The sequence below is a fragment of the Aythya fuligula genome, chromosome 10, assembly GCF_009819795.1.
Source record: "Aythya fuligula isolate bAytFul2 chromosome 10, bAytFul2.pri, whole genome shotgun sequence".
Lineage (NCBI taxonomy): Eukaryota > Metazoa > Chordata > Aves > Anseriformes > Anatidae > Aythya > Aythya fuligula.
Window position 1 is genome coordinate 18,244,799 of NC_045568.1, and position 26,920 is coordinate 18,271,718.

The 26,920-nt window shown below is 41.1% G+C and overlaps 1 protein-coding gene across 1 annotated transcript in view; it reads left to right on the plus strand.

The window, feature by feature from the left end:
- Positions 1-16,172, plus strand: part of PPP4R2 (protein phosphatase 4 regulatory subunit 2) — a 28,183-nt gene extending 12,011 nt beyond the window's left edge. Inside the window, exons 3-9 of the mRNA XM_032193922.1 lie at positions 4,854-5,024; positions 9,901-9,994; positions 11,436-11,473; positions 11,719-11,793; positions 12,203-12,346; positions 12,960-13,228; positions 13,812-16,172. Coding sequence (XP_032049813.1) covers positions 4,854-5,024; positions 9,901-9,994; positions 11,436-11,473; positions 11,719-11,793; positions 12,203-12,346; positions 12,960-13,228; positions 13,812-14,125 — 1,105 coding nt within the window. The 3' untranslated portion in view covers positions 14,126-16,172. The remainder of the gene's footprint in view (positions 1-4,853; positions 5,025-9,900; positions 9,995-11,435; positions 11,474-11,718; positions 11,794-12,202; positions 12,347-12,959; positions 13,229-13,811) is intronic.
- The last annotated feature ends 10,748 nt before the right edge of the window (positions 16,173-26,920 follow it).

The window sequence follows — 26,920 nt, forward strand, 5'->3', positions numbered from 1 at the left end:
GATTACTTCCAGCAGATAATCACGTAGTTTAAGGCCAGGTGTGAAATAGTTTGCTTTTATGAGAGAAATGCTATTTGGGGTTCTGTTCTCCTTTGTTTAAGCTCGGGTGCTGCGAAGTTACATCTTTTTGTAATTCTTCCTTCTCCGTGCAATGGACATCTGCTGCCTCATCAGCTTGCAGTGAACAAGTATGTTATTGTCCTGCTGCTCTGTTGGGTTCGCTTGCACTCCTTTGTGTCGTTCTTTATAGGACTTAAACTTCTTATCTTTACATAATTTGTCCCCATCCGGGGGCTGGGTGTGTTTGCAGGGGTGTGAGGGGTGGATTTTTTAAATAATATTTTATTTCTTCGGTCTCTTTTTGTCTCCCCCACTGATTTTTAGCCTTTTCTCATGCTTCCTCTCAAGCCACACGTAAATGTTCTCAAATCTTGCTTCTGTTTTTCATGTTATTGCTTCTTGCATCAGTTGCTGCCTACTTTCCTGTTTAATTTCTGTGAAACACAGCTGAGTATCTTCAAACACGGAAGTCTTTTCCATCCACATTTCTCTGTTATCTTTCTAATGTAAACTGCAAGGTCAGGGGCTCCGTAATGGTACAATATTACGGTGTGAAACATCTGGTAGTACCTCGCAGTGTAATTACCAGCAAACCTAGGACAGAGCATCTTGTGTTTAAGGGATTTGCAAGGACAAACTGAACTGTTGCACTGGGTTAATTTCTATGCTTTCATCTGTGACCTATTTTTTTTTTAATTTAAAATTTTTGAGTGTATAATATCAGCATTTGCACCCCTCCTGGGAGGGTTTGAGATGCGTGGCCCTGCTGCGATACAGGTACTGTACAAGCTGTAGTTATGGAAGCTGCCTGGGATTGCTTCCTTTCTGCCTCATTCTTGCTTCTGGTGGCTTCTTTCCTGGCTGCCTGTTTTGTTTAATAAAACCACTTTCCTTTTTTCCCCTCTAATTTTCTCTATGTCAGAGAAAAACCTTTCGGCTGACGTGAGGGAAGGCTGGCGCAGGAGCTGGTGGGAGGGGAGCTGGAGGAGAGGAGGCTTCCTTTGAGCAGAAATGCCAGTTTGCAATGATGTGGAGTACCTGTGAAGTTGCAGGCTCATTAGCCCAGGGGAGCTGTCTTTGTACAGATATAATCACACGGGATGACCCAGATCTTGTAGTGAAGGATGCTTTAGATGTACATAAGGTGTATATAACTTAAAAGTTGTTCCTTCTCTACAATGTGAATACGCTGTACCAAAGCATCTTAGGATAAACTCGTTTTTTGAAGTATTCCTCCTGAAGGTGTTTCCACAGATCCTTCAGTGCTCACGGGGATTTTTGCATTTGTGAATTGCTGTAAAAGCTCTCGGAAACGTTGGTAGCACAAAATCACAGGTTAGTGGACAGAAAAACCATGGTTTAGAAGCCTGGGTGTGCGTTTAGCAGCGGCTGTTTCTGTACAATGCTGAGTGGGAAGAACAAGTTCTTATAAACAAGTCTGCTCAGAAGAATGCATGAATAGTGTTTCTGCCATGGAATTCCTTCACTTTGCTTTCCTGACAGAGCTTAAATTGTTTGCCAGTTATTTTCCAGTGTATAAAACTTAACGAGGTTGTACATAAAGCTCTGTGGAAGTTTTTCAGTTCCATTTGGCCATTAACTATAGAAGGGATTTAGCAAACTTTGCTCATTTTTTAGTGTCTCCCATTTTAACAAAGCAGCTATAATAGAGATCTTGTGCAGTAATGCCAGAGTTATGCTCAGGGAGCACGTGAAATGGGGAATATATATCCTTTTTTCCTTGAAAACCGATATTCCCTCTTTCTTTATCTCTTCTCGTTACCGTTGTCTGGCCAAGTGCCTGGTCTTTGCAAAGCACTGGGATAAGCCATTTGTAATCTTCGCTGTTGTGTTGTCTAAGGTAACAGACTTCTACCCAGCATTCAGGAACCAATTGTTTTTCCCCATACATGAGCTGCAGGTGAGTTTCAGGAGGTTAGGAGCAGCGGACACCAACTCCTACTTATCAGTTTCAGAGACTGGTGAGACAGGAAAGCTAACTTTTCTCCTCTGACACTCATTTTCAATCACTTTCACTGAAGTAAATAGATAGTAGGGAAAAAAAATCTACTGCCCCTGCAGAGATGATGCTTTTGTCAAAAGGAAGTTCATTATTTTAACAGTATTTTAACCCCTTCCTAGTGGCCTGGCAGACACAATGTTAGGCTGGACGAGGTAAGGAAGAGGGGAACTGAGTTCTGGACATTCCTTATCCTAGGATAATAATAGAAGAGCAGGGCCTAAATGAAACAAATGGCCTGCACTGCATCCCTCAGGAACCATCTTCCTGCCTGCTAGGGATGCACTGTGCTGCCCTGCGGGACTGAATGCTGCCTGTGCAGTTGAAGGCTCTGGAGCTCTGTTATTTGGGGTGTAGATGGCACTTCTACTGAGTGAGCAGAGTTCTGGAACTTACTGGTACTGGGATAAAAATGTTCATTGGAAACCAGTTGCATAGATTGAAAATGATGTTTGGTGGGAGCATGTTTCAGTGCTCATGGGACCATCCTGGGGTTCCCTGAATGTCCAAGGGGCGACCCTGAGCTCAGCAGGCGATGCTCCAGAAGCAAAGGGAGCTCTGGGCCTGTGGAGCAGTGGGTTATGTTGCTCTTGCCTTGTGATCGCAGAAGCAGCTGTGGTTTGTGCCACTGGCTGTAACCAGTTGGCTGTCCTGCTGCCAGCAGTGCAGCCGTGGCAGCGTTGAAAAAAAATCATTTTGAGGTAGCCGAGTACATGGCTGCTGCCAATTTGCCCGGAGCTTCTGCTGCTGAGGTTGCCCTGCTTCCAGCAACAGCTCAGGGTGAGCTGATCCCTAACCTGCTGCTCCTGGCTGTAAGCTGGGCCTCGTCACCTCATCGGCAGGCGTTTATCATTCATTTGGTCTGAAATACAGGTTGAAAGATGCTTTTTAGGTCAGTATTGCAACGGTCAGATCACAGCGTATTGCAGCAGCGGGTTCTTAGCCTTTCTATGTAATAGAAATACTAATTAAATACTTGAATTTAGAAAAAAAATAACATTTTTCTAGACTTCTTTACAGGGGTAAAAGGTTGCTTTGTTTTCATAGAGCTTCAGCACTGGGAAGAGGAGGTGGTGGATGCTGCCTGCAGGCAGTAGGTTCCCATTTTAAACATATTTGCTGTTTAGGGTTGGGTTATTTCAGCAACACGATGCTGATGGGTTAATCGTCTATGAAAAGAGGTGTTACTATTCAGCAATAAATAAATAAAAATAAAGTACAGCTTAAGTTGAAACTGAAAAAATACCTGAACAGGCTCATCAGAAGCCTTAGCAGAATAGTGGAATCCCTTTTCATGAGGCAAGTACAGCTCTTGGGGTGCTCGGTAGGAAGTAATCCTTCCTTGGCATCAGGTTATTGACGGCTTTGTTCTGCCTGTGCTTTGTGATGTGCTTAGGTACTAACCGTGAGATTTGGTGTGAAAGCTTTGGTCTCACGGTGCTAGCACTGTGGAGCTGGAGAGCTTTTTCATTTCAGCTTTGCAGGAGTCGTGTCTAATACTGCACGTTTGAAATGTTGCTGCATTTTGTATTTTCCTGTATGATGCTAATTGGAGCAATAATCCCATGAGAACCAGTGGTTCTAGTTAATCTGCCCAGGACATTCCCTTTTGGGACCTTATTTCCTTCTATTTTGCTTTCTGGTTTTATAGTCATTCACCAAGTCCTGCGTTCCCCTCTGCAGCAGAGTGCTTAATGATTTCCTGGAAGGAGAAGGAAGGTTTGCCTTTCCTCTCCAGATTTTCTTCCCCCATTCTTGCCAATTTATTACTTCTAATGAAAGACCAAGGCTTTGTCTTCCTATCTCTGGGTAAATCTGAGCTAAATTTTCCCGTTTTCATCTCATGAGCAAGCGGAAAATTCAGGTGCAGGTCACAGGGCACTGTTGTTTGCCGGATTCGCAGAGATGTGACAGTGCCCGTGTGGTCGGAGCCTGTTGGTTTCAGATCACACGTGGATAAATGTCATCCGGTAGCTGCGAGAGCTCCTGCGCTGCGTCAGCGTGGACGGACTGCAATTGGTAGTGACCGAAGGAAACGAGCTGCTGGCACGGTGCTCCCCGCGCCGCCGAGACGTGCGTCAGCGGTAGGAAGCCCGGAGTCACTTCTGGGGCTGCTGCGGGCTGCTCGGTGCGGAAGGGCACTCAGATATCCCTGCTCTGCTGCTCAGGAAACCTATTTTCTTGCAAATGTCATTGTATAGAATCCTATAAATGGCAAAACTGGAAGTTGTAAGGCAGAAGGTGGTTGATACTGTATCTGTGATACAAAATGTATTTGCCTGTCTGAGAACAAGAGGTCCCATGAAATGCTTTGAAGGTGTGTGGATACCCAACAGTTGATTACAAAAGGCCCAAACCAGAAAGGTTTATAACAGAAGGCAGACGATGCTGGGTGGTTTCCAGACTTGAAACTTTTTTTTTTTTCTTCTGTAAGCTGAGCGAGAACTTCAGGCTGTGTGTATGCTCTCTGGTAATGTGATGTGCGCGTACCCTGTGCAACTTGAGGTTGGAATTGTAATGGTTTGTGAAGGAACTGGCCCATCCTGTTACCTTGTTAATGGCAATTAACTAGTGTAAGATTGTTTTACTGTAATTATTTAAATAGTTATCGTGCTTTAAATTCAGGAAGAAAAATAATACTTCCTTAGTCGCCATATTTATCTTAGGATTGCCTTACCAGCCTGAATTTTGTTTTTACAATTGTGACATTACACTGTTTTCCTGTGGTTTTGGGGCTGACTTGTATACCTCTTATTTCTTGTGTCCTATGCAGGGTTCAGTGGTCTCAATTTAAAGGTTATTTTATTTTCAAACTGGAGAAAGTAATGGATGATTTCAGAACCTCAGCTCCTGAGCCAAGAGGGCCCCCCAACCCAAACGTGGAGTATATTCCCTTCGAAGAGATGAAAGAACGAATCCTGAAAATTGTCACTGGATTTAATGGGTATGTAACATTTGTTGCCTAAAATCAGGATAAGAAAAATACTTCCTTAAATTTTACCCTTAGTGTTCTGCTTGGTGACCATTTATTCTACTTCCTTAAATTGATGAGCAGAAAGAAATTTTTACCTTGGAAATCTATTGCAGCAGTTTCAGAACTTTCTCTTATTATATATCTGTATTAGATATATAATTTCTCTTAATCTATATCTATATTAGAATAATTTATATTATCTGAATGTAAATATTGATGTCTTGTGACATGTCAGTCATTTCAGTTTTTCAGCACATAGGCAGGTTTGTATTGATACCCTTCAATGAAGCAGGATAGCGTTACCTGCACGTAACAGGTCCAAGAGCTATTAAAGTCAGGTTTCTTTCAATGCATTTTAGAATATCTAGCTGGAAGAACTCTTTAAGTGTCCAGTTCTTAATAACTGTTCCAGTTCAGTAGGCTTTGAACAACTAAAGCTGTGGTAGACACGGTATGACAAGGAGGCGAAGTGAACCTGGTTTTGAAGTGTTAAATTCCACCAGACTCAGATTTATAGTTCAGGGGATGCTTGTCGAGAGATGTGTGATATTTGATCTGTTGCTGACTGTGTCTTGAGTGTGTACCCTTTGTTGGTTTTGTAATCCTGGAAGTTTTGTTTCATTTTAAATAAAGCTCCTGATCTGTTTTTTGTCAAGGGTGTCTTTTTTATTTGCTGTATTGCTTTAATAGCCTGCGTAGTTATTTTTCTTGTTTCTAAACTGCATTATGTACTTACCATAAGCTGAGCCGTTCTGTTCGAGTCTCGATACTTGTTTATGAGAGACTTATTCTGCCTTTTTCTCAGCTTGTCAGTAAATGGTCATACTGTAAGGCTTACCTCCTTGTCGCTTCCTTATTTCAGTTTTGGAGGTACAGCTGACACGTCCTTAGCATGTTATTTTGATGTTAGCTGAATAATTTTTACTGTCATTGTTCCATGCAATGTTATGTACTTACAATGTAAGCGTCTTTTATAAGTCAGGCCTGGTTCCCTTTAAAAAAAAAAACAAAAAAAAAACACGTTGTTTCAGGTTGTTCTTATATAAGACAATCCAAAGAATGTAAAATTGAGTGTGTTCTCCGCTGCCCAATATTTATATCAGGCTGCTTCACTGGAGGAATTTAAAAATAAACCTGTCCTTTATGCCAGTCTGTCTCTCTCCTACCTCCCCCAGCTTTTATTAATGCTTCACTGCCCCAAAAATCTGTAATGTTCTCACGTTGAGACAGCTCATGAATGGGCTGCTGTTATCTGCCGTTTTTCAGAAGAGCACTAAACAAACCTCTGGGTGACCCAAGCGTGCAGCTTGCTCTGTGGCTGTGCTGTTCTCAGCTGGTGCTTGAAAAGTGTGCCACTTCCTCGTTCTTTCAGCTAACCACCTGCTCTTTGAGGAAGCAAGCTGTGTACATCAGCTGCCTTTAAGAAAGTCATAAATTAGGATGTTCCAGAGTCTGGGGTTGTAGAATAGTCCATTAGTAAATACCACAGTTCCTACAGGAGGATATGGATGTGAAAGTTGAATCAAGTGAAGGTGTGTCCTGAGGGTCTCTCTAGATGAAGGAAGAGAGGAAACTCTTTGTGTTTTAACGTTACCGTGTCTTACCGGACTTAGTGTAATGTGCTTCTGGGGCCAGACTTTGGAATTGCTTTGGAGTAGCAGATCCTTGAAAGACATGCTCTTTTCTTTATCTTTTGCTCCTAAAGCAGAAAGTTCCAAGGTAAGGTACCCAAGATCTCAGATGGCAGAGGAGTCTTCATAGCACCAAAAAAAAAAAAAAAAGGAAAAAAAAGATATATTAAAAATGATTATTCAAGGTCTCAGTTACGTGCTTTGCATTCTGGCAGGTTCGTTCTGCTTGCTATGTTTCCTCAGTACCACGTTTAAAATCTGTGTTATGTCCACTAATTGTCCTTCGTTTTGAACAGGACCTTTTAGTTATAACAGCTGAGTTCAGGATTTTAAACTTAGGGGGTCCGTGCCTCCCTGTTACTTCTTGACTGCTGTCTGTATGAAGAATTTGTGGTTTGAAGTTCATTCTGAACAATCTGGCTAGGAAGTGCAGTTACGAATGTCTTCATGGGGAATTTTAGGCAGTTACCTTAGGAAGGCAGGTAAGGGCTGACGCTCACACATTGCCCTGCACCAGGCATTTTCCGAAGCGTTGGAGGAGATCAGCTCTCACGTTGCCCACAAGCTTTCACATTGGTGTTTACGTACATATTTGCACCAATTTTGGTTACTTTTATTTTAAAATCATATTGTTAAACTTTTTTTTTAATTTATAGATTTATATTAAAGACTTTATAATTAACTAGAGGTGAAGTTAACTTTGGTTGGGTTTTGCAAACTAAAGCATATACAAATGTTGAACAAATGATATGCAGAGGTGATACCGTGACACTTGGTGCCATCTACTGCTCGGTAAACAAAGTTCAGTTTACTATGGAAAATTCTGGAGGAAAATGAACCGGTTTTACCTTTCATTTGAACGTTTTATAACTGAGTAAATTAGGGGTGTGACTTCAGGCTATGCATTTTCTTGACTATTTCCCAAGAAACCAGAACTCTGTTGATGTGCAAAACTACTTTGTCTTTGTCTGTACTCCAAGTGCCCAGTTAGATGCAGCTAAATAGGAGTTAGCCTGGGAATGATTCTTCAGAATGCTTCATGTGTTTGGTTGATGAAAAATAATTTAAAATTCTGTATATTGTTTTTTATCTGAAATAATTTGATTTTGCACAGACAACTTAGTCTACTACAACTTTACAAAGACACTTGAATTAGGGACTTTTAAACCCAAAAGCACAGTCACCATCAGTGAGAAACAATAGCTACAAGTAGTGCTGTGCCTGCGTGGAGAGGTTAACAGATCAGGTGAATTCGTGTGTGCGACCAAGTCACAGAGGTGGGAATTCGGTTAAAAGAAGCTGAGCATTGTGAAGAAGTTGGGTGTCAGAAGGATTGCTAGCTCACCAATCACTGCTAAAGAGCAGTAATGTTTGATGAATAGTAAGGCAGCTGTAGTGAAATTAAGAATGAGAGGAGCATTGGCAAGCCCAAGAGCTTTCATGTAATAAACTGAATGAAAAAGAACCTTTATTCCTGGCTTGTTCTTATCAAACTTTGGGGTTGGGAAAGAAACAACTTAGGGTCAAATAGGGAGGTGAGGTGTATTTTGCTTGTGTGCCAAAATATTACATTTCTGCCATTTGTCTTACTTGCTTTTAAGCAATCGTGTCAAAACAAATGCTTTAGAAATGGCCTGCTTTTAGCATTGCTTTTTGCAAGTATTGAAAGTATTTAATGCTTTGTCAGCTGTATTCTAACTTGCCACAGCTGACTGATGGAAATCAGTCCTGACCATCTTCCTGTTCCTAGAAGTCAGGTACAGATAAGCTGGTGTGGTGTAACTGGGGCTGAGAGCAAGGCAAGGCATTGGCAGGGTAAATGTGGGATGCAGTCTGGATTTTTTTCTGGTAGCAGCGTTTGAGCTAGGGCTGAGGGTGATTGCACAGTAGCATATACCCGTACTGCTTTCAAGCTGAGGGTTGTGGCTTCCTCAGTGACATAATACCCAGTTCTGGAAAACATGATCAGGTTGTTGATGCTTGGTCACTCTATTTCTGCTTGCTGCTTGCGTTGAAGTGAACTGTCACGTAGTGTGAGGAATCGCAGCTGTGCTGACGTCTTCGCTGACCCAGTGGTAGATTTGTGCATCTTTAAAATGTGGCTTTTTAGCTAATGGGATAAGCTTGAGGTGCTGTGTTAGCTAATGAAACAGCCTAAAGATGCTGTGTACTGAGTTCCTTAGAAAATAATAAAAGTTGAATTAAAAAAACAACCACAGTGTAGTGCTGTATGTGTATGCAAACGTGTATTGGTAATGCTCTGGATTTGGTGTATCAGTCATGTTCTCAATCAAGAACTGGTGCTTAAGTATTATTGTATCAAATATTCTTTGAAATGTTAATGGCTTCGATTTCACATAGTCAATTGTAAAAATATATAAACGTTCATTATTTTATTGAATCAACCTGAAGTATTTAATTATATTGTCAGAAGTCATAGAAATCTGTTAAATTGTGACATTGTATGTGAATTTTCAGTGAAAGTGTATGACATCTCAGGTAACTGATTGACGTATGTAAATATTGCTTAAAAGGTCAGTTTCTCATTTAAGTAGGAGGAAACTGAGTGCAAAATTGTCAGAAAACAGCGTGAATGTGATGCTATGGATCTGTGTAACTTACTCGAAGTTTAATAATGATTTTATGGAGGTGTTCCATGATAGATAAATATCCTGTCCAGTTGTGGTAAAATACAGTGTGTGTAACAGCTAACGTTAGTAATTCCACCATTTAATGCTTTTTCTGTAAATGTATTTTGTAAAACATGAAATAAACTACAAGTTGAGATTTTTTTTTTTTTTTAGATCTAGCGTGTATGACTCAAATTTATTTTGAATCACTTCCCATTTTTGTTCTATTTGAGTTACCTAATAAATGCAGTCTTAAACTACTTTACTGTTGATGATCTGGTTTCTGAATTTAAATACCACTTTCCCTTTCATCGTTTTAGTGGATTGAGTTGTGGGATGATGCCTTTAGGATGCTACTTAAGAGTTGTCATGGTGAGCACAGAAGACAGTGCCTTATCTCACTGTGTGAAATAAGGGAAATGAGGCTTTGAGTTACTACCCTATATTGCTAATAACAACAAATTTCTGTACTATTTTCTTTCTGTCCTCTCAATAACGGGAGGAAAGCAGTAAAGTTTTTGCTTCCTAGCAGTCATACTCATAAAAAAAAAAAAATTAAATTGTTATAAATCTATTTCATTGCAGCATCCCCTTCACTATTCAGCGACTCTGTGAGTTGCTGACAGATCCTAGAAGGAATTACACAGGAACAGACAAATTTCTAAGAGGTGTGGAAAAGGTATGTATTTTGCTGACAACATGCAGCTCAACAGTCACCATTTAAATAACTATTTAAATAACTTTGGAATTACTACCAAAAGTCTGTTGGTTTCCTTAAGGTTCACAGTCATGTAATAGCTAATAGCTACTCTTAACCATGTGAGTTCCTTCCTTTATTTTTAATGTTGTAAGAGCAGTTTGAAATAACTTATTTAAACTTGAAAATAAATTTCAGGAATATAATTGATGTTTCCTAATTACTGTGCAATACTCAAGCTGTAGTTTCTGGAGGGTATAATGTCATTTTAATACTGAGTCCTAACTAAAACCAAGCAAATAATCAGCTGAAATAACCTGAATTTTTTGGTTTGATGCTTGCTTCCCCTTTCGGGTTCGGGTGAGATCAGGAAGAGAGGAAACCTCCACCCAGTGTCTTTTGTGTCAGTATTGAAATCCTCTTGTATAGAGGAATGTATCTTCATAAAAGCATACAGATGGCAGTTACTGGTCTATGTTAAAATGCAGTTCCACATAGGATTTTCTTGATAACAAAATTAGCTTGAGATTCCTACTTAGACTATTCAGTCAAAAAAAAAAAAAAGTTTAACTTTTAAATGGAGCTGCTTTCACTGTTATAGGGCATACAGTCAGATAAATTCTTGCAAGTTTGGCAAAGGAAGACAGCAATAAAGGATGAAACAGGGATTTCATAAAGCAAAAATCAGCCAGAGTGAGAGCTGTGAAACAATACTTCAAATTTTATGGAGATCCTTCATTAAAGTTAGTCTGGGTTAATTTAAGCAGTCCTGCAGAAAAGGTTGCATTGATAATTTGACTAAGCATTGATTTAAAAAAAAAAAAAAAAGAGAGAGAGAGAGAGAAACTTGGCTCCTTTTAAAGCGAGGTTTCTAGATATTAAAACGGATTTTGTTTGCAGTGCCATTCAAGAGGAAGAGGGGGCTAAGCAAAACACGTTGAATTAATAATTATTTCTGCCCATTTTTTTTATGCAGAGGCCAAAATAATTTAGCAGATGAAATATGGCTGTGCCAAAAATAGCTAATAATGCTTGCATGCTTTTCAGTATAGGACTTGTGCAAACAGAACATTTCTTCACCAGTTCAGGAGTTTTTCAGCATTTGAGAACATTTTGTTCCGATTTCCAAGGATATACCAGTTAGAAATTACAAACACTTGGGCCTGGGGGTTAGTGTGGTTGTCTTGTTTTGACCCACTTAGGAAAATACTGGCTTTTAATGTAATTGTGGTCTGATCTTGTTAAAGGGGAGCCAAGATGGTTTTTATGTTTTTAACATGTTGATATCTCTAAAGAAAAATTATCTGAAAGCTACTTCAGCAGATACGACCAATATCCTGTAACCCTTTAAGTTTTGGACTGTTGTCAGGTACAGAAGTTTCTGTTTCTGAACTCTTAAAATGTGTATTTTTGTGTATTACAGAATGTCATGGTTGTCAGCTGTGTATATCCATCTTCAGAGTAAGTATAATCTTCAGTTTCTTGGAACTTCAGGATTGCATTAGTAGCCAGGAGGATGTGTGTCTGCATATGGAATGTATTTCGCTTCCTGACAGTAGTTGAATCCCGAAGTGCAACGTGCGGAGTTCAGTTTTCAGTATCAGTAGTTAAGCCAACAGTAGTGGTAGTGATCTGCAAGTGTTACGTGTAGTAGTTTGGAAACATTCCTTTATTCCTAACATTCTGATTCTTACTTTATTTAATAGGAAAAATAACTCAAATAGTTTAAACCGGATGAATGGCGTAATGTTCCCAGGAAATTCGCCAGGCTACTCTGACAGGTAAGTTTAGCTTCAGGAGTTACATTTTTCAGGATAAAAGCAAGGTTGTTATGGAAATGGCTGGCTCAGATCCCTTATTTTTGCCTATTTTGATCCTGAATAGATAGGCTCAAAAATGGAATACGATATGGAATATGAATGAGGGAGAGGAGTCACGGGGATACATCATGTTCTTTTTTCATATTTTTTTGTAACCTTGTGTAGAATTTTCTTTAAAGTTTTGGTGATACTGGTTCCATTGGAGGCAAGGGATTTTATTTATTGCAAAATAGGAAGTTACGCTCCCCCACCCAGTTCTTCTAAGAACTAGATTATAGCTGCTCTTTGTTGGGAACAAATTCCTTTATTAAAAGGATGGGGTTTATTACTACTGTTGTTGTTATTAACTTTGTTATTATTTTTTTTAAAGATCTAATGTAAATGGTCCTGGAACTCCCAGGCCAGTAAACCGACCGAAGGTTTCTTTGTCATCTCCTATGACAACAAACGGTTTGCCAGACAGCACGGAACATAAAGAATCGAGCTTGCAGCAAACGGACGATAAGAAACACAGGTTTGTGAGGAGCAATGCATTCCAAGTTTTTATTATTCTCATGTTTTTTCACCTGCATTTGAAAAGCATTTTAAAAGGGAATGGCCTTCCAAGGTACGCATAATTAAGCCATAACAGAAGAATGTCTGTAGGAGGATTCTGTTGTGTGCTTACTGCTGTTTGGGCTGTCTAGGTAAATAGTAGCTCAAGTTTTCAAAGTTGTAGTAATGCATCTTGTAAGCATATGGCATGTGTAGTAAAACTGCGGAGTCAATAATAGAGTTCAGAAATGGACAGTTACCATATTTGTGCCAGGATGATGAAGTCTAACCAGACACGACATTTCATAAATGCTTGCCATTAATGCTGACAGTAGGAGCAGTGTGTAATTTAGACCCTCCAGAGCAGTGTGATTGCTGTTTTCATCAACAATCAGGTGAAGCTGGAGTGATGATTTTGAGGTTTTGTCATGTAATGAAAGAAGCAAGTTTTACTGTTTTCTTGTAAAGTGTTTAATTTGAAATAGCTGCTTTAAAAAAGAAGTGTAACAAGCTACAGAATGTTTTTTCAAAAGCAACAAAAAAAAAAAAAAAAAGAAAACCAAACACCCTACAGCTGCTTTTGTTGTTTATAGTGAATCACCAGCATCTGAATCAGAAGGTGCTCAGAGCAGTCCTGTAAAAAATAAGCACTCTGAAGATGACCCTGCAGAAGCAGAAGAGCATGAGGTAAAAAGACTTAAATTTGACAAGGAAGGGGAAGCCAGAGATGCACCTAATCAAACTGCTTCCAGTGAAGTTTCTTTAGGCATGGGGGAAGAGACAGAAACATCCTCTACATCTCAGGATAAAGAAAAAGATACTACTTGTGCCAGACAGCACTGTACAGAGGAAGAGGAGGAAGGTATTTCACATTTCTTGTTACATTTGTTTGGTGCATTTTCCAAGAAGGTTGGATTTTCTTTGCAGGAAGCCAGTACTGTTGGGATTGTTGATTGTCTCTTCTTCTGGATTCTGCTTTGTTTTTTTTTTTTTTTAAACATGTTCTCCCAAGATTTCTTTTAATATTTATTTTTATGGATCCTGTATTTGTAACATGTTCCTTTAGATGACGACCGATGTATACTTGAAGCAGTAATGTTTTCAGCATTTCCAGAAGACTAATTCTGAGGACAAATGAGGAAATGTGTGGAAGCAAGAATTTATTTATTGTTTTTTAAACTGTCTTTTTCCGCTGAAGTTTTATTAAGTGAAGCTACCTATTTAATCCAAAATATGACTTTATTTTATGGTATGTTAGTACAGAGTGGCTATCCTGATGAGGTTGGCTGATATTTTAAATTTTTAATAAAAGCTGGGATTGTCACTTTGTCTTGTCTTTGTGTTGTAGAAACTTTGCTCAGCATAGCCAGGAATGGAAAGTAGCAGGATTAAAATTTTCAGGATAAAAAACTGCCCTTGTAATACTGTCCTTTCGCTGTTTCTAGAGTCCTTCATGTCTCCCAGAAACTCTGGTCCAGACAGAAAAGATCAAGAAAAAGACACTGAGTCCTCAACTGTGAATGAAGAGACCTCTGAGGAGAGCAATCAAATGGAGGAGTCCGATCAGTCTCGATCAGAGAAGGATTCACATTCAGACAACAGTGAAATTAGTGGATCTGGCAGTAGTGGAGCTGACTGCAGTGAAACTGAAGAGTTAGGGTCGTATGCTAGTGAAACTCCAGAAAATTCATCAGAGACCCCTATGGAAAACAGTGAGGAAGCCACAGAAGTTGCAGATGAACCTATGGAGCAAGACTAATTTAAATACACTTAGATGCAGTATTTTCCATAAGGCTCCGGTTTTACACTGTATAAATAATTTTATGTAATAAAGTGGACCTTTAGTTTTACAAAAAGAAGCAGGTTGTAAAATAAACTTCTCCATGGATTGAACCTTGAAAGAGTTGTACATGATAAGAACTGTGAATACCAGCTCCTTCAGGTCCTGCTTACCGCTGAACTTTCGTTTGGTCAAATCAGTGGTTTGTGTATAGTTTTTTTTATTTAGAATAAAAGTTTTTAAACTGGAAGGTAATTATAATTTTGACAACTTTTTTGGAAATTACCACACCTAGTTGTATGTAAGCAAGAAAGCTTTTTGTCTTGTCTTTTTCTGACAGCTATAGCAGTTACTTCATATTTTGGTTACAGTTTCAACATTTAACATGTGAACTATGGGGTTTCATGCTGGTTTCCAGATTTTTATTTGAATACACACTATGAAACCTTACGTTGTGTGTTTAAAATGTGTTACATTTCACACACACATATGCACGCATGCACACGTACGTGTACCCTCACTGTTCTAAGGGGGAAATGTTATATTTTTCTGTTTCTATAAAAGATAAATACAGCAAATACTTTTTCTATAGGAAAAGACTAAGTTCACCTCTCAAGGCACTTTGTTTTGCCTCTGGGGAAGAAAAAAGGCAAATGAAATCTGGCCCATATGAAACCCTGGAAATATGAACGTTGTTGAAAACACCAGAGTAAACACATTCCAAGAGAACTGTTCAGATTACAACACTTTTGTATACTTCTGAGGTGCCTGAGTGAAAGGATTTCATTTATTTATGAGAAAATGTGCTTTATGTTGAGAACGTTGTAATCAAAACATTAGCTTAAACTTTTTGTAGAAGAAATGTTTGAGAGTATGGTAAGAAAGTATCTCGGAAGCAATTAACAGGTACTTGCCTTCTTGAGTGCTTCTCAAAGCATTGTGAATATTACAGAGAAGTCTCAGAATTACTCTAAGGTATGCAGATGGCATTGGTATGATCACATCACTGTATTGGAAGAATTAATATATGACAGTAGTTATGTACCTGAGCTAAAAAACTAAAAGGTGTAGAGGTGCATAGAAATCGCCATGATTTGTATAACATTTTGGAAGTGAACTAAATATTTTTGAACATGCTACTTTGACAGCCAGTGTTACATTTTTTTCAAACCAGCTCAAAGCACAACTACTGCTTTACTTTCGATATTTTCCAGTTCCCATATTTAAAGACATGCAAGCTGCAACCTCCCAGTCACAATTACTGGCTGCCAAATTTATACCTGTTTCTTCAACTGTACCTTTTTGATATTTAGGATTTTTAAATTTCTGTAAAGTAGATTTTTGTAGATTGTAATGAGTGCTCACTGCCATTGTGAAACGGTATATAATTGTATAATTTCTGTGTGTAAACTGAATGCTTGGGCTTTCAATACAGTATTCATATAAAGCAATAAATATTAATGTTATGAATTACCTGAGTACATTTTTATCAGAACTGTCCCTTTTTGGTTTTAAACGCATATACCTGAAGTACAAAAATGACCTCTAAAATGCATGCTGATAGTTTATTGTACTACATGATATGCTTTGTATCATTTAGGAGAAATCTAGGTTTCGATTACTACCAGAATAATTTGGCTTGGTTGGAGCATCAGAAAGTTGTTTCTCGCAGACTTTATCTATCAAGTTCTAAGCAGACAGAGGATTCAGGGAGACGCTTGCCAAAAAAAAAAAAAAAAAAAAAATCCTACTGAGATTCCCTTATAGAAGGAAAATTGTACTTTGAGTCATTTTCACTGTGCTGAAGGGTTGGATGTGTATTATAAAATGAAAGGACTGGACCAAAATGTTGGAATTAGGGAAGTTCAAAAATGTAGTGACATTTTACATTTCTCATTCATTTCTTGGCAGGGAATATTTTGCCAGTGAGAACAAAATTTTAAATTTTCTAAGTTTAGAGATTTCTGAATTTTTCTTTAGAATGTTTATTTGTGGAGATATTGTCAATAAAATTGTTCTTAAAGCACCTGTGACCCACTGATAAGTTTGTTTCGGCAGCACTAGTGCCACAGTCATAAAGACTTGAAGAACTTTGAGGTATGGATCAATTTGTGTATCTGCCAATATTACTTATTTTTGTTCAATAGCTAATAAAAACTGAAATGGTGATTTAATGTCACAGTAAGCATCTTAATACTAAATATGTACCTACATTTAAAGGCTGCATATACTATTTTTTTTTTCCCCAAATTGTCAGAAGCACTGTGTGCCACTAAATATACAGGCAGCTGCTTCTCAGGGTGAGTGGAGCTGTGGTGTTGAATCTATTTTCTAAATCTGGGTGCTTAGTTTTGTAGCTACATGTACCACACAGCAGGTTTCTGTATACAGAGATTTAGACAGACTCGGTCATTCTGTTTCCATTCATGAAGGAAGCGTGTGGTTAAACCCAAGAAACCACAGAGCAGGTGCTTTATATTGTTCACAGGTGTATTTCCTATTTAAAAACAAAACTGTTATGTGGAGTTAGAATATAAATGTGATGGAGTTTACTTCTCAGACTGCAAGGTAAACGTCAGCCCTCACCTGGGCTCTTGACAGTAGAAAACAACAAAACCCACAGCAACTTACTTAGAAAAGTTCATTTCCTGAAAGTATCTGAGATTTCTCTGTCCGCCTTGATTTCTAACCCCAGGAAACGCTCTGAAGTTTTCAGTACTCATAGCTTCCCACTAGAGCATATATTTGGTGTTTTAAGTATTAGGATGCTTATGGTGTTGTAGATACTAGCACACTGAAGTTAAAATGTTCAAAAAAGTCCTGGAGTCCGAGTCCTTCAGTGAGGGGAGCAGAAGTCCTGCAATTTGGGGCTAATTTATTCTGCCAGGCCCAGCCTGCTGGTGGCTGCCCCGCTGCTGCCCATCCCAGAGGTGGCTGGGGTCCTGCTGGGGTCGTGGTGCTGCAGGAAAATCTCACAGGCTGAGGTCAGAACAAAGATTTATGTTGTGCACGGCTGAGTTTGCGTGAAGTTCTGAGGCCAGGATTAGCACTTTTTTGTATAGCTCACAAGGCCCTGGACAACTTTGGATTGCTTTTTTAAACCTCCTTGGGTCTGCAGCTAGCTTGAACAAAGTGTGTGTGTATATATATATAATTTAAAAACTGTGTATAGAATTTTTTTTAAGGCTAAGATAACCTCTACCTGTAGCAAAAGTCCCTGTTACTTTTTAAAACCTCTTAGGAGGAAATATTCCTTGCTGGAAAACTGACTTGGAGTTGCACTTCAGTTTATGCATAGCCTACGGGATGCAGAAAACTGCGACCTGAAAAATATTTCCTGTTCTGCTTCAGTCTGTGAGCAAGTTTAGGATTATTTATGTCTATCCTCCGGATGGGCCCGGGCAGGGCTCCGCCGGCTGCAGCCACGGCCGGCGCCACCTGGCGGTCCGGGGCCGCTCCTCAGGGCCCTCAAACACGGTCATAAAACAGAATTAGGATAATTACCGAGTCCCTGCGGACCCCCACAGGGAGAGGCAGCCCCCGGGACCCCGCAGCGAGGATTTCACCGAATATTTAAGATAAATTATCTTGGCAGCAAACTAAGCTGATATTCCTCTCCCACACTAGCGAGAACAAGGCTGCTGACAGACTTCCTGCCAACAATTCTCCTGCACGCTGGAAATCCTATTAGTTTAGCCTGCCACCCCAGTTTTCTGCCTGTGAGACTAAACAAACCCCATCCTTCCAACCTTCCCTGGTATTATGTGTTGTTCTGAGCCATTGCTCTTCTCCCAGTTGTCTCCCCCTTCCTTAAATTGCCAAATCCAAATCAGGACACAGGATGCCAGCTGGGGCCTCCCAAGCGCTGTGGAATAATGCCTCCCCTGTGTTGTATATATGTCTCCAAGTGATATTTGACTGTATTCAATTTGTGGTCCACCATAATCTCCAAGTCATTTTCTGCCCAAGTTATTTCTGAGCCATGATGTCCTGTGGTGTGTATTTGATTTTGCCTTAAGAGTTCTGTTCTGCTCTTGTCTCCCTTCAGCTGTCTTCCAATTTTTTGTACCCTTTCTATATATATATATTTTTTTTTTAGATTTCTTTGAATTCTTGTTTCATAAGGTCTTTATAAGTGCCTCTCACTTCATTGTGCTCTGCCTGCTCTCTGGGATATTTATGCTACCATGCCATCTTCTCTGTAACACAGCTGAATCCAGAGCAGATACCTGCAGGAATCAAACTGACCTTAAACCGTGCTGGGAATAAGGACAATTAAAGGGCTGATGAAGGCAGAAGGCCTGATCTTTATCTTAACAATCGAGCTCTACTTTTGCATCATTAGTTTGTATTTAGTCAAAAAGCACAGTAGGTTGTGTTAGGGCCTTCAGTGACAGAAGTGTATGTTGGTATTTGTGTAGCAGAAGCAGGGCTCGCTCTGGTGGGCTATGTGTGAACTGTGGCAGCCAACAGCTCCAACTACAGCCGTGCCACTCCTGCTGCCCAGGCTGGTCTGATTCCCCACTGTGACACTCAGGTTTTCAGACAGTTTTAGCTCCATTCACTCCTCACTGTCACCAGTGTATTGTAGCAATCTGGTAGAGAGATGCCCTGGGACTGCCTGGCAGCAGAGCTACCAATGCTTGTGAAACTGGTCTTTGCAATGTGCTTGGTGATGTGATATCAAATGAACAGAGGTAGGCACTAGAAATGTACTGAAGTCAACAGAAAAACATGTCAGCTGCTGCCTCGCTTGCCATGGGCTCTGTGGTCCTTCCAGAGGTGCCCCAAAAATCTTCCTGGTCCACTTGTTCACATGCCTCTGAACACTGATCACAGAAGAGGGACAAGGAAAGGGAGCTCAAAAGCAGGATGGGGAAGAGGGCTTTTCTTGTGCAGTTGCTTCTCAGCTCTCCATTTCTGTGCAGTTAAACGATTCTGTTTTCTACGGGACACCCGATAAAAGGATTCAAAACAGGCTGCAGCCTGGCAAACAGCACTTCTTGAAGTTTTTAAATAATCCTGTGGAAAACAAAAGGAGTGCAACGAGACACCTGAGAGAGGAAAATGTGGGGTTGCTCTCTGGAACACGAGGGCAAGCAGGAGGAAGAATGTGAGGACCTGAAGGCGAGAGGCCTGCCAAGCCCCGCTCCCTCCGGGCCAAGCGCTGCCGGCAGAGGGCGCTGCGGGCCGGGCGCGGCGCCGCCATTTCCTCACGGGGGGCAGCCGGGCCCCGGGGGGCTCCAGCGCGGCGCTGAAGGCGGCCGCTGCCGAGACCCTGTCAGAAATTACCCGCTGGGGAATTAAACCGACTCCCGCCCGATCAGGGGGTCGGCTTCCGAGCTTGTCTCGTTTATTTATTGATTTGGCTGTGTTTTTTTTTACCTCACAAACCTGGGGCGCTCGTGCCGTCTTAAATCTTGCCCCAAACTTTTTTAAGTTTCACACCTTTGCACACTTTTAGCCTGCACCCTCCTTCCAAGTGAAGGATAGGCGGCCTCGGTACTAACCCATGCCTCCAGGAGGTGGAGCTTTAGAGTAAATAAACGCTCCGATGCAGCATTTACAACACAGAACATGTACCGGGATGGTACAGGGGTACCGCCCTGCAATGAGCATTTCGGGGGGTTTTGCTCCTTCCCAGCCCACAGGTGGAGGTGCTGTGTCTGCAGGCTACAGCAGGGTGGGAATTAAATTCCTCTTTCTTCAAGCTGGACCAGTCCCGGCAAGGATTCAGCAGCAAGTGTGCTACAGGAAAGTGAGGGAAGGGACACGGTGCGCCACATCTGTACCTGTGGTCTTCCTCTTGACAGTCCTCCAAGTTACACAAACAATTGCAGCAAGTGGAAGGGGTCTCGTGAAATCACTTTGAATAACAGAAAGCTTCTCAGCACGATGTGCTGCCAAAAGAAGGTTATGATCTATTCTTTCTGCCCACAGTGCTTAGGAAAAGGAGTTGGGGATTTAGAAGACAACAGAGAAAGAGGCCAGGTGCCAGGGTAGTTGTAAGTGATGCAGCTGATGCTGTCCCGAGATAGTTTCTTTTTTATCTCTTATTGTTGTTACCTAAAGCATTTTCAACTCTAGTTTCAGAAGAGATGTGATAAAGCTCAGTTGCTTGAGATGTTTTAGACAATTCTGTTCTCTCAGGTATTTGCCTGTCAGGATTGTTTTTTTCTTTTCCTGGTGTTCTTCATAAACTATTTCATCGCATTTCCCCAAGATATACTTAAAAGTTTCCTGGTTCTTCTAGCATGCATTTTTAGGTGCCAAATCTTTCCCCTTGGAGCCACTCCCCTCACCTGTTTCATATTTACTTTTATCTTTGCTTATAAATCAGTCCCAATTAGTTTGGGTGCTCTTTTCTGAACTTGTGGGTCTGTGTTCTGCTTTAGTACTAACTTGTACAGATGCTAAGGAGGCAGGCTAGGTTCTCTGTCAAGGTAAATGACTGTTTATGTGTAAGACAGAGAGCGACTCCTACTTTCCACCAGCACCAGTTATCTCCTTGGGAACCTTAGCGAGGAAGGACTGTCTGTGTTTACATGGGCCTCACTCCATGCAGTTTCCACACCTAGGACCCTGCCTTCAGATGTGATGGTGCCAGGGCCTCCTCACGCCACACCAGTCCCAGGTGAATGACTGCGCTCCATGTTTTTTTCTAGGAGTGATTCATATAAATACAGAACAACCTGGGAGCAGGATGTTGACATCTGTCATTTCCCAACTGAAGTAACTGCTCTGATCGCAGGGCTTTTGGGTGATGCCCAAACTTGCTCCTTTTTTTTTTTTTTTTTTTTTTTTTTCTTGTTCTAAATGCATGCAACTCTGATTCTCCGGTTGTATAGGGAATAAATTAAAATTGTGTGGAAAATACACAACTTTTGTTACTACGAGGCATTTCTTTCTATGTAATACTATAGTTTACAACAAAATCTACTTTCAACAACAGAAGAAATGCCTTGCTTTGTTGGTGCTCTAGGAATATCAGAATACCTCTGTACCTCTCAGAGTCTTATCAGCTTCTTTCTACTTCTGTTCCTTTGATTATTTATTCCTTTCTACATTCTCTTTGACTTTCAACTCAGTCAAAGAGCTGTGCTTCATGTACCAAAGGCCCTCCTCTTCAGATCTCTCTTTCTAACTGCAGGTCTTGGCTGCCTTGTTTAAATATATGTACTCAGAGGGGTCTGTGTGTGGCAAGGACTAGAACTAGGTGCAGAGTCTTTGTTTGGAAATCTGGCCGTTACGCTGCTAAAATAGAAGTCTTGGCTATGTGATCCGCACGTTGTTCTCTAAACACAGCAGTTCTGCATTACTGAGGTACTCCTGCAGGACTCCGTTGTTTCACAGCCCTTGGGCAGGCTTTCTCAGAGTAAATACCCTCTGTAGGCACATTTAGCTGTCTCGTGTCTTTGTGTCTGAACCTGGAGAATTATCAAGTTATTCTGTAGTTGCTAAGTTGCTAGCTTTTAAACGTGATTTTTTTTTTTCTTCCCATCCATTTAAAATGTTTACAGTGGAAACTTCAACTTTAATATTACTACATTCTTGCATGATTTTTGAATAATAAAATTAACTTCCAATTTAGGAACATAATGAAAAACATTAACCTAATCTTCACATTTTTTCAACATCTCTGTAAAAGGGTCAGTATTTTTGTAATGCCTAGCAGCATATCCTCAGGCACTTATAAAATAAGCTAGTCACAACTTTCTACAGTAATACAAATAAAGCTAGAAAAAAAAAAAATTGTCGATGAGAAAGCAAAGACTTTGAAAGCAACCCTTTTCTTCACATGAGTATGTAGAGAAGATCTTCACTACTACCATCTAATTTCCATCAGCTGGGAGTGTGCCTGCCAGCTGGTAGCGGTAGAAACTCGTCAGCCTCACAATACTGGAGAAGGATAGAAAGAGGCTGGGCTTCTGCAAAAAAAAAAAAAAAAACAACAAAAATTTCTCTTGTTTCTGTAGTGGTAATGATGATGGTGTCTCGTCCTTGACCTTCTTAGTGAAAATCAAGCTGCTGTTTTCCATTCAATGAAACCTGCCTTTTCTGTTTTTGCCAGAATGAAAGCCGTGAGCTGTGATGCATTACTAAAACGGCTGGGACGCTAACCGAGCAGGTGAGAGATGTGGGTTTGGAAAGAGAGATGGGAGTAAGACTTCTAATAACAATACTTTGTAATCCTGGGCACGGGGTTGGGTGCCTTGTGACCAAGGGGGGATTTTAACTGTAGGCCTCATCTCCTTGGTCATGGGGCACCTTGTGGAAAACGAGAGGAAAGGACCGTGGAGGTGCTCTGACGAAAAGCAGCTGCTCTTCGCTGAGGCTGGGGAGGTGCACCCTGCTCTAATGGGTAGGAGAAAAGAAGTATGGCTCTGAAATGACCCCAGCTGAATTGGGGCTGAGTAGTTCTGGTCTGGCCAGACCTTCAGATCACAGAGAGATCAACAGCCTCAGTGTTATTTGAAAATGGCCTGTTGTGTGTTAGCTGTTTGGGCGTGAGCCACTGCTGTCTTTTAGGAAGCTGAAATAGCTTAAGGAGTGCAGCATCTTGAGGGAGCAGTGTGGCTTTGATCAGCTTTTGTTAATGAGAGAAGGAACATAACTAGCACACTTGCTTCCAAACAGAAGTATATTTTCCTCATTGCTCATGAGTCATTAGCAAGCAATTTTGCAGTGGTTTCTCAGGCCCAGCACAGGATTGTTGTGTTACCATTGGGTTATGCAGAAAGTAATGAGGTGACCTTGGGGAAGTGGAGTACATTTAAAAAAAATAATAAGGTATGAACCATGTGGTTCATGGAGCTTAAAATAAATGTTTTGATGTTGTGCAGGTGAACTGAAAAGCACAGGCAGAGGAACAGGTGAGCTCTCTTGCCAGCCATCTGGTACATCTGTGATCTCCAAAAGAGCCGTGCAACAAGTGTCTGAGCTCGCTGTATGTGACCCGGTACGGCTGCACAGCCAGGAGAAACAAGTGTCCAGCCATCAGGTGTGATAGCACGACCTACCCTGTGTGCTCCCCGACTTCTGCTGCTCCGTGTGCCTTCCTGGCCTGGGCAAGTACCGTATGGATTTGTTCTTTTTATGTGGCATTCTGCTGTCAGACCTGGCTTTGATTTTAGTGTTATTTTTAACTGTGACTTTGGTTGGTTCCTAGCATGTAGGAATAAATAACCAGGTTTTGCTCTTTCCAACTGAGCTGTGAATAAAACAGCTCATCTGGGATAGCAGCAGCTTCAGCTTGCTTGTACATCCTGAAACAAACTGGGTTTGATCTGTGAACCCTAGAGGGGTCTTAGGTGTGAGTCCTGAATTCTTTTTCATGGGGTTAATTAAAAAGTCTGAGAGAAGTCAGCCAACCTCCTGTGGCTGAAATGATTTCCCCATGTAGCACCTTCTGCAGGGATAAATCTCTGTTGCAGATGTATCATTCTTCTGCAATTAGTGGCAGATTGCTAGCTGCTGCGTCTGGCACTCCTGTGCGTGCTCTCTGTCTGAGAATGGAGCTGAACCACATGAGCTGCTTGTGCGAGGCTCTGGCTGCTTTCATGCAGTAGGTATTTGCACTCGTGGGTGCCTAATGCTGCTGTGGAAACTTGCAGGGTGATGCCAGGCACTGCTCAGCTGCACTTCTGTAGCAGTCTGCTTGGGGCTTACACTGCTACATTAGTGAATTTCTCTTCCTCCAGCAGGCTGCCTGGTAGAGAGAGTGTTTTAGGCAGGAGTCCGTGGGACACGTGCTGCTCGATGGTCTCTGCCCCTTCCCACCAAGCCCTGGAGTTCTCCACGCACACAGAGCTGGAGATGGCGGGACAGTCAGCACTGGACAGATGTTAAGAGCAGCTGGTAGTAAACTGACACTTTGAGTTAACACTTGGAGTGATCGATGGACAAAATCTGAGAGGTCAACCGTAAGATCTTTGATCAGACAAACTCAGGAGAAGGACACACTTGACAGGAATGCAGGATTAAGCCCAGTAAAAGCAGTTTCTAAAACTTTATCTTCCTAGCAAACTTCTCTAATGAAGAACTCTGAGTCTTGACATGTTTTATGATTTGTGATTTGTTCTGTAATACAGAGCAAATTCTTTCCCCCTTTATACAGCTGTATTTAAGAGAATTTTATACTGCAGCCTCCTGGTTTTAGAAGTGATAATATTTATTTGATGGGGAATTTGGCTGACTGTAGCAGCGCAGCCTCCCTTTTGCTATCTAGCTGCTATGCACAGCAATGCCAGTGCCAGGGGTTGTGCTCCTGATGAACTTGTGTACATCTGGTACTTTTTAAGCCTCTGGGAAGACTGTGAAACTTTTTTTTTTTTTTTTTTTCCTAATGGCATTATTTAAACTAAGAAGTGTAAGAGAAACTTCTGATGTGGAAAGCAGTGAGACAATAAAAGGGGAAACTGGAAAAGGGGAGAAAACGCGTGTAGATCAAATAGTTTGTGGTGGAGTAGGAATCCAAACCTCTTACTTTTGAGGAAAGAAGGCTTTGCTTCCCAGAACTGGGAGAATAAAATACTGTTAGAGCATTACCCTGTCCTTAACCGTCAACTGACACGAGGCTGTTCAAAGGATCTGAATTTGTGTGTGGTGTTTGCTAATCTAAACCTACTGCAAATGGATGAAAGAGCTGGTTAGCTTCTTGTGTGAAAGGTTACTCTGTAGCTGAAATTGCTTTAGGTGGCTCAGCTGTATTTTGTCAATAAAATGTGCCATCAGTGGAAGAATTGGCAGTAAAGTAGCTTCTGCGTGCTTAGCAATGGAGAGCACGTTTGAAGGGCAGCAGTAGAGTTTTTGGTAGATGCAGTCAGCAATTGTATCATTACAAAGTCTATTTTCTGGGATTTAGAGTTTGAATGTGTTTAATTGCAATGGGCTGATATGATTTACAGCTTGGATGTGATTTTCTTCATCTATTTTGGCTACTTTATAGTGAGCTCTGTGCTGCATATGAGTTGCTATGCTAGAGGGAGTTCGGTGGGGGGAAGAAAACAATGTGTTCCTAATATATTAATGTGTGTGTTAGGAATGCGCCCTGTAATGTCTCTGTAAAAGTTTATTGAACGTGTGGGGGGCCTTGGCATGGTGCACGATGTCAAATCTTTTCTATTTCAGGTAGATGAGACAGAAGGAAAGCTCTTGCCAAGCAGTGAACTTCTCAAAAACTTGAGCAAGTTTGAGCCTTGGCTTCTGTCCCCAGCTCAATCCCGTGGGCCAGGTTGGTCTTTGGTGTAGCTCTGCCTTGCTGGGAGAGCTGCCTGACAGTAACGCTGTGGGCTGATGCCTTGCTTCTCATGTAGTTATTTTTTAGAGTGAGAAGGGATGGCATTGAATGTAAGGGACTGGAAATCAAGAAGTCTGTATCTGCTTCTTTGTTCAGACATAAACTTTCTATGTGTCCTGGGGCAAGCTATTTATTTTAATTGCCTGGTCCTGCTTGTCCTATTTATTTGGGCTGCATTGACAGGAACCTAAAGGCTTTTCTGCATGGTATGGCTAGTGCAGTGTAGCCTGATTTTAGGTTGGGGTCTTCTGGTATCATAGGACAAGTGATCAAGAGCAGTGTTTCAACAGGTCTGGTCTTGTTTGAAAACTGGCCTTTAAAATCAGATTGTCCCACTAATTCTCTGTCAGTTTATGAAATGCTGTCATTAGGTGATGGAAATATTAACAGTACTTTAGCTGGGCCACGTGAAAAGTGCAAATGGGCCATCCCAATGGTACACAAGGGCGTTTTGTACAGAGTAATTCAGGGTCACACTCGGATACCATTTTAGTCATTCTGCAAAGGGTTTGGTGGGACACCCAAGGGTGTTGGCCAGCAAAAAACCCTAAATGAGTAAATGGCTTTTTTTTGCTGCTTTGCACTGCCATACAGGGTGCAGAGTTAAGATGACCCCTTGCTAGCTCTTTTTCACAGGAATACAGATGTGCCCAGGCTGTGGTGACTGTGGGTTTGCTGATCACTTCTCTCTGCCGTGGTGGGCAGTGGGTGACTTTGATCAAAAGGGATGTATCTGGCTGTGGGTGGATGTACTGTTCCCACCTCTGGCTTTATCTGCTCTTCCTGTTGTCTCTGCTGAGAGCAGCAGCAGCTCGGATAATCTGTGATGGAAGATTAGGTTATTTAGCATTCTTAGACTTAGCTTTTTATTGAAGAGTCCTGAACATGGGCGTACTCTAGGGTGTGCCATCCAAACATCAGTAAGGGGAGTGTTTGTGAAAACTGCATGTGGGTCTGAAACTGTTCAATTCCAAGCAACTTAAAATAAGAGTGATATCTATTTAGACTGAGGAACTGATTCAAGGAAAATGGGGAGCCCTGAAACAAATCCGAATTGCATTTTTGCATGGACCTCAACAGGAGATAAACAGATTTCATTCTTCGCAGTTTACAGGTGTGGTACGACACATTCCTGACGCGATACATACTTTCTATGATTTTCCTATTGTTGCAGTAGAGTGTTGGCTTGGTAGCTTAGGGACTGAAAGAATTAATATATTTGGTTTATATTCATGAGGTACCTAGCAGCCTCAGCCAGCAATCGGGGCTCTTTTATATAACATTATGCAGGTTTCTAAAAGAGTAGTAAAAAGCCTTTTGACCACGCTATGCAGTTTATCAGTTTCCTACAGCTTTAAACCCAGAATGGTTCTGAGGGCATGTGTTCAATGAAGGTTTAAATCAAATATGAGTGATATAATGTAGGAATATTAAAAGAAAAACTAGTTTGATGTCAGCAGTTTTGACCAATGTAG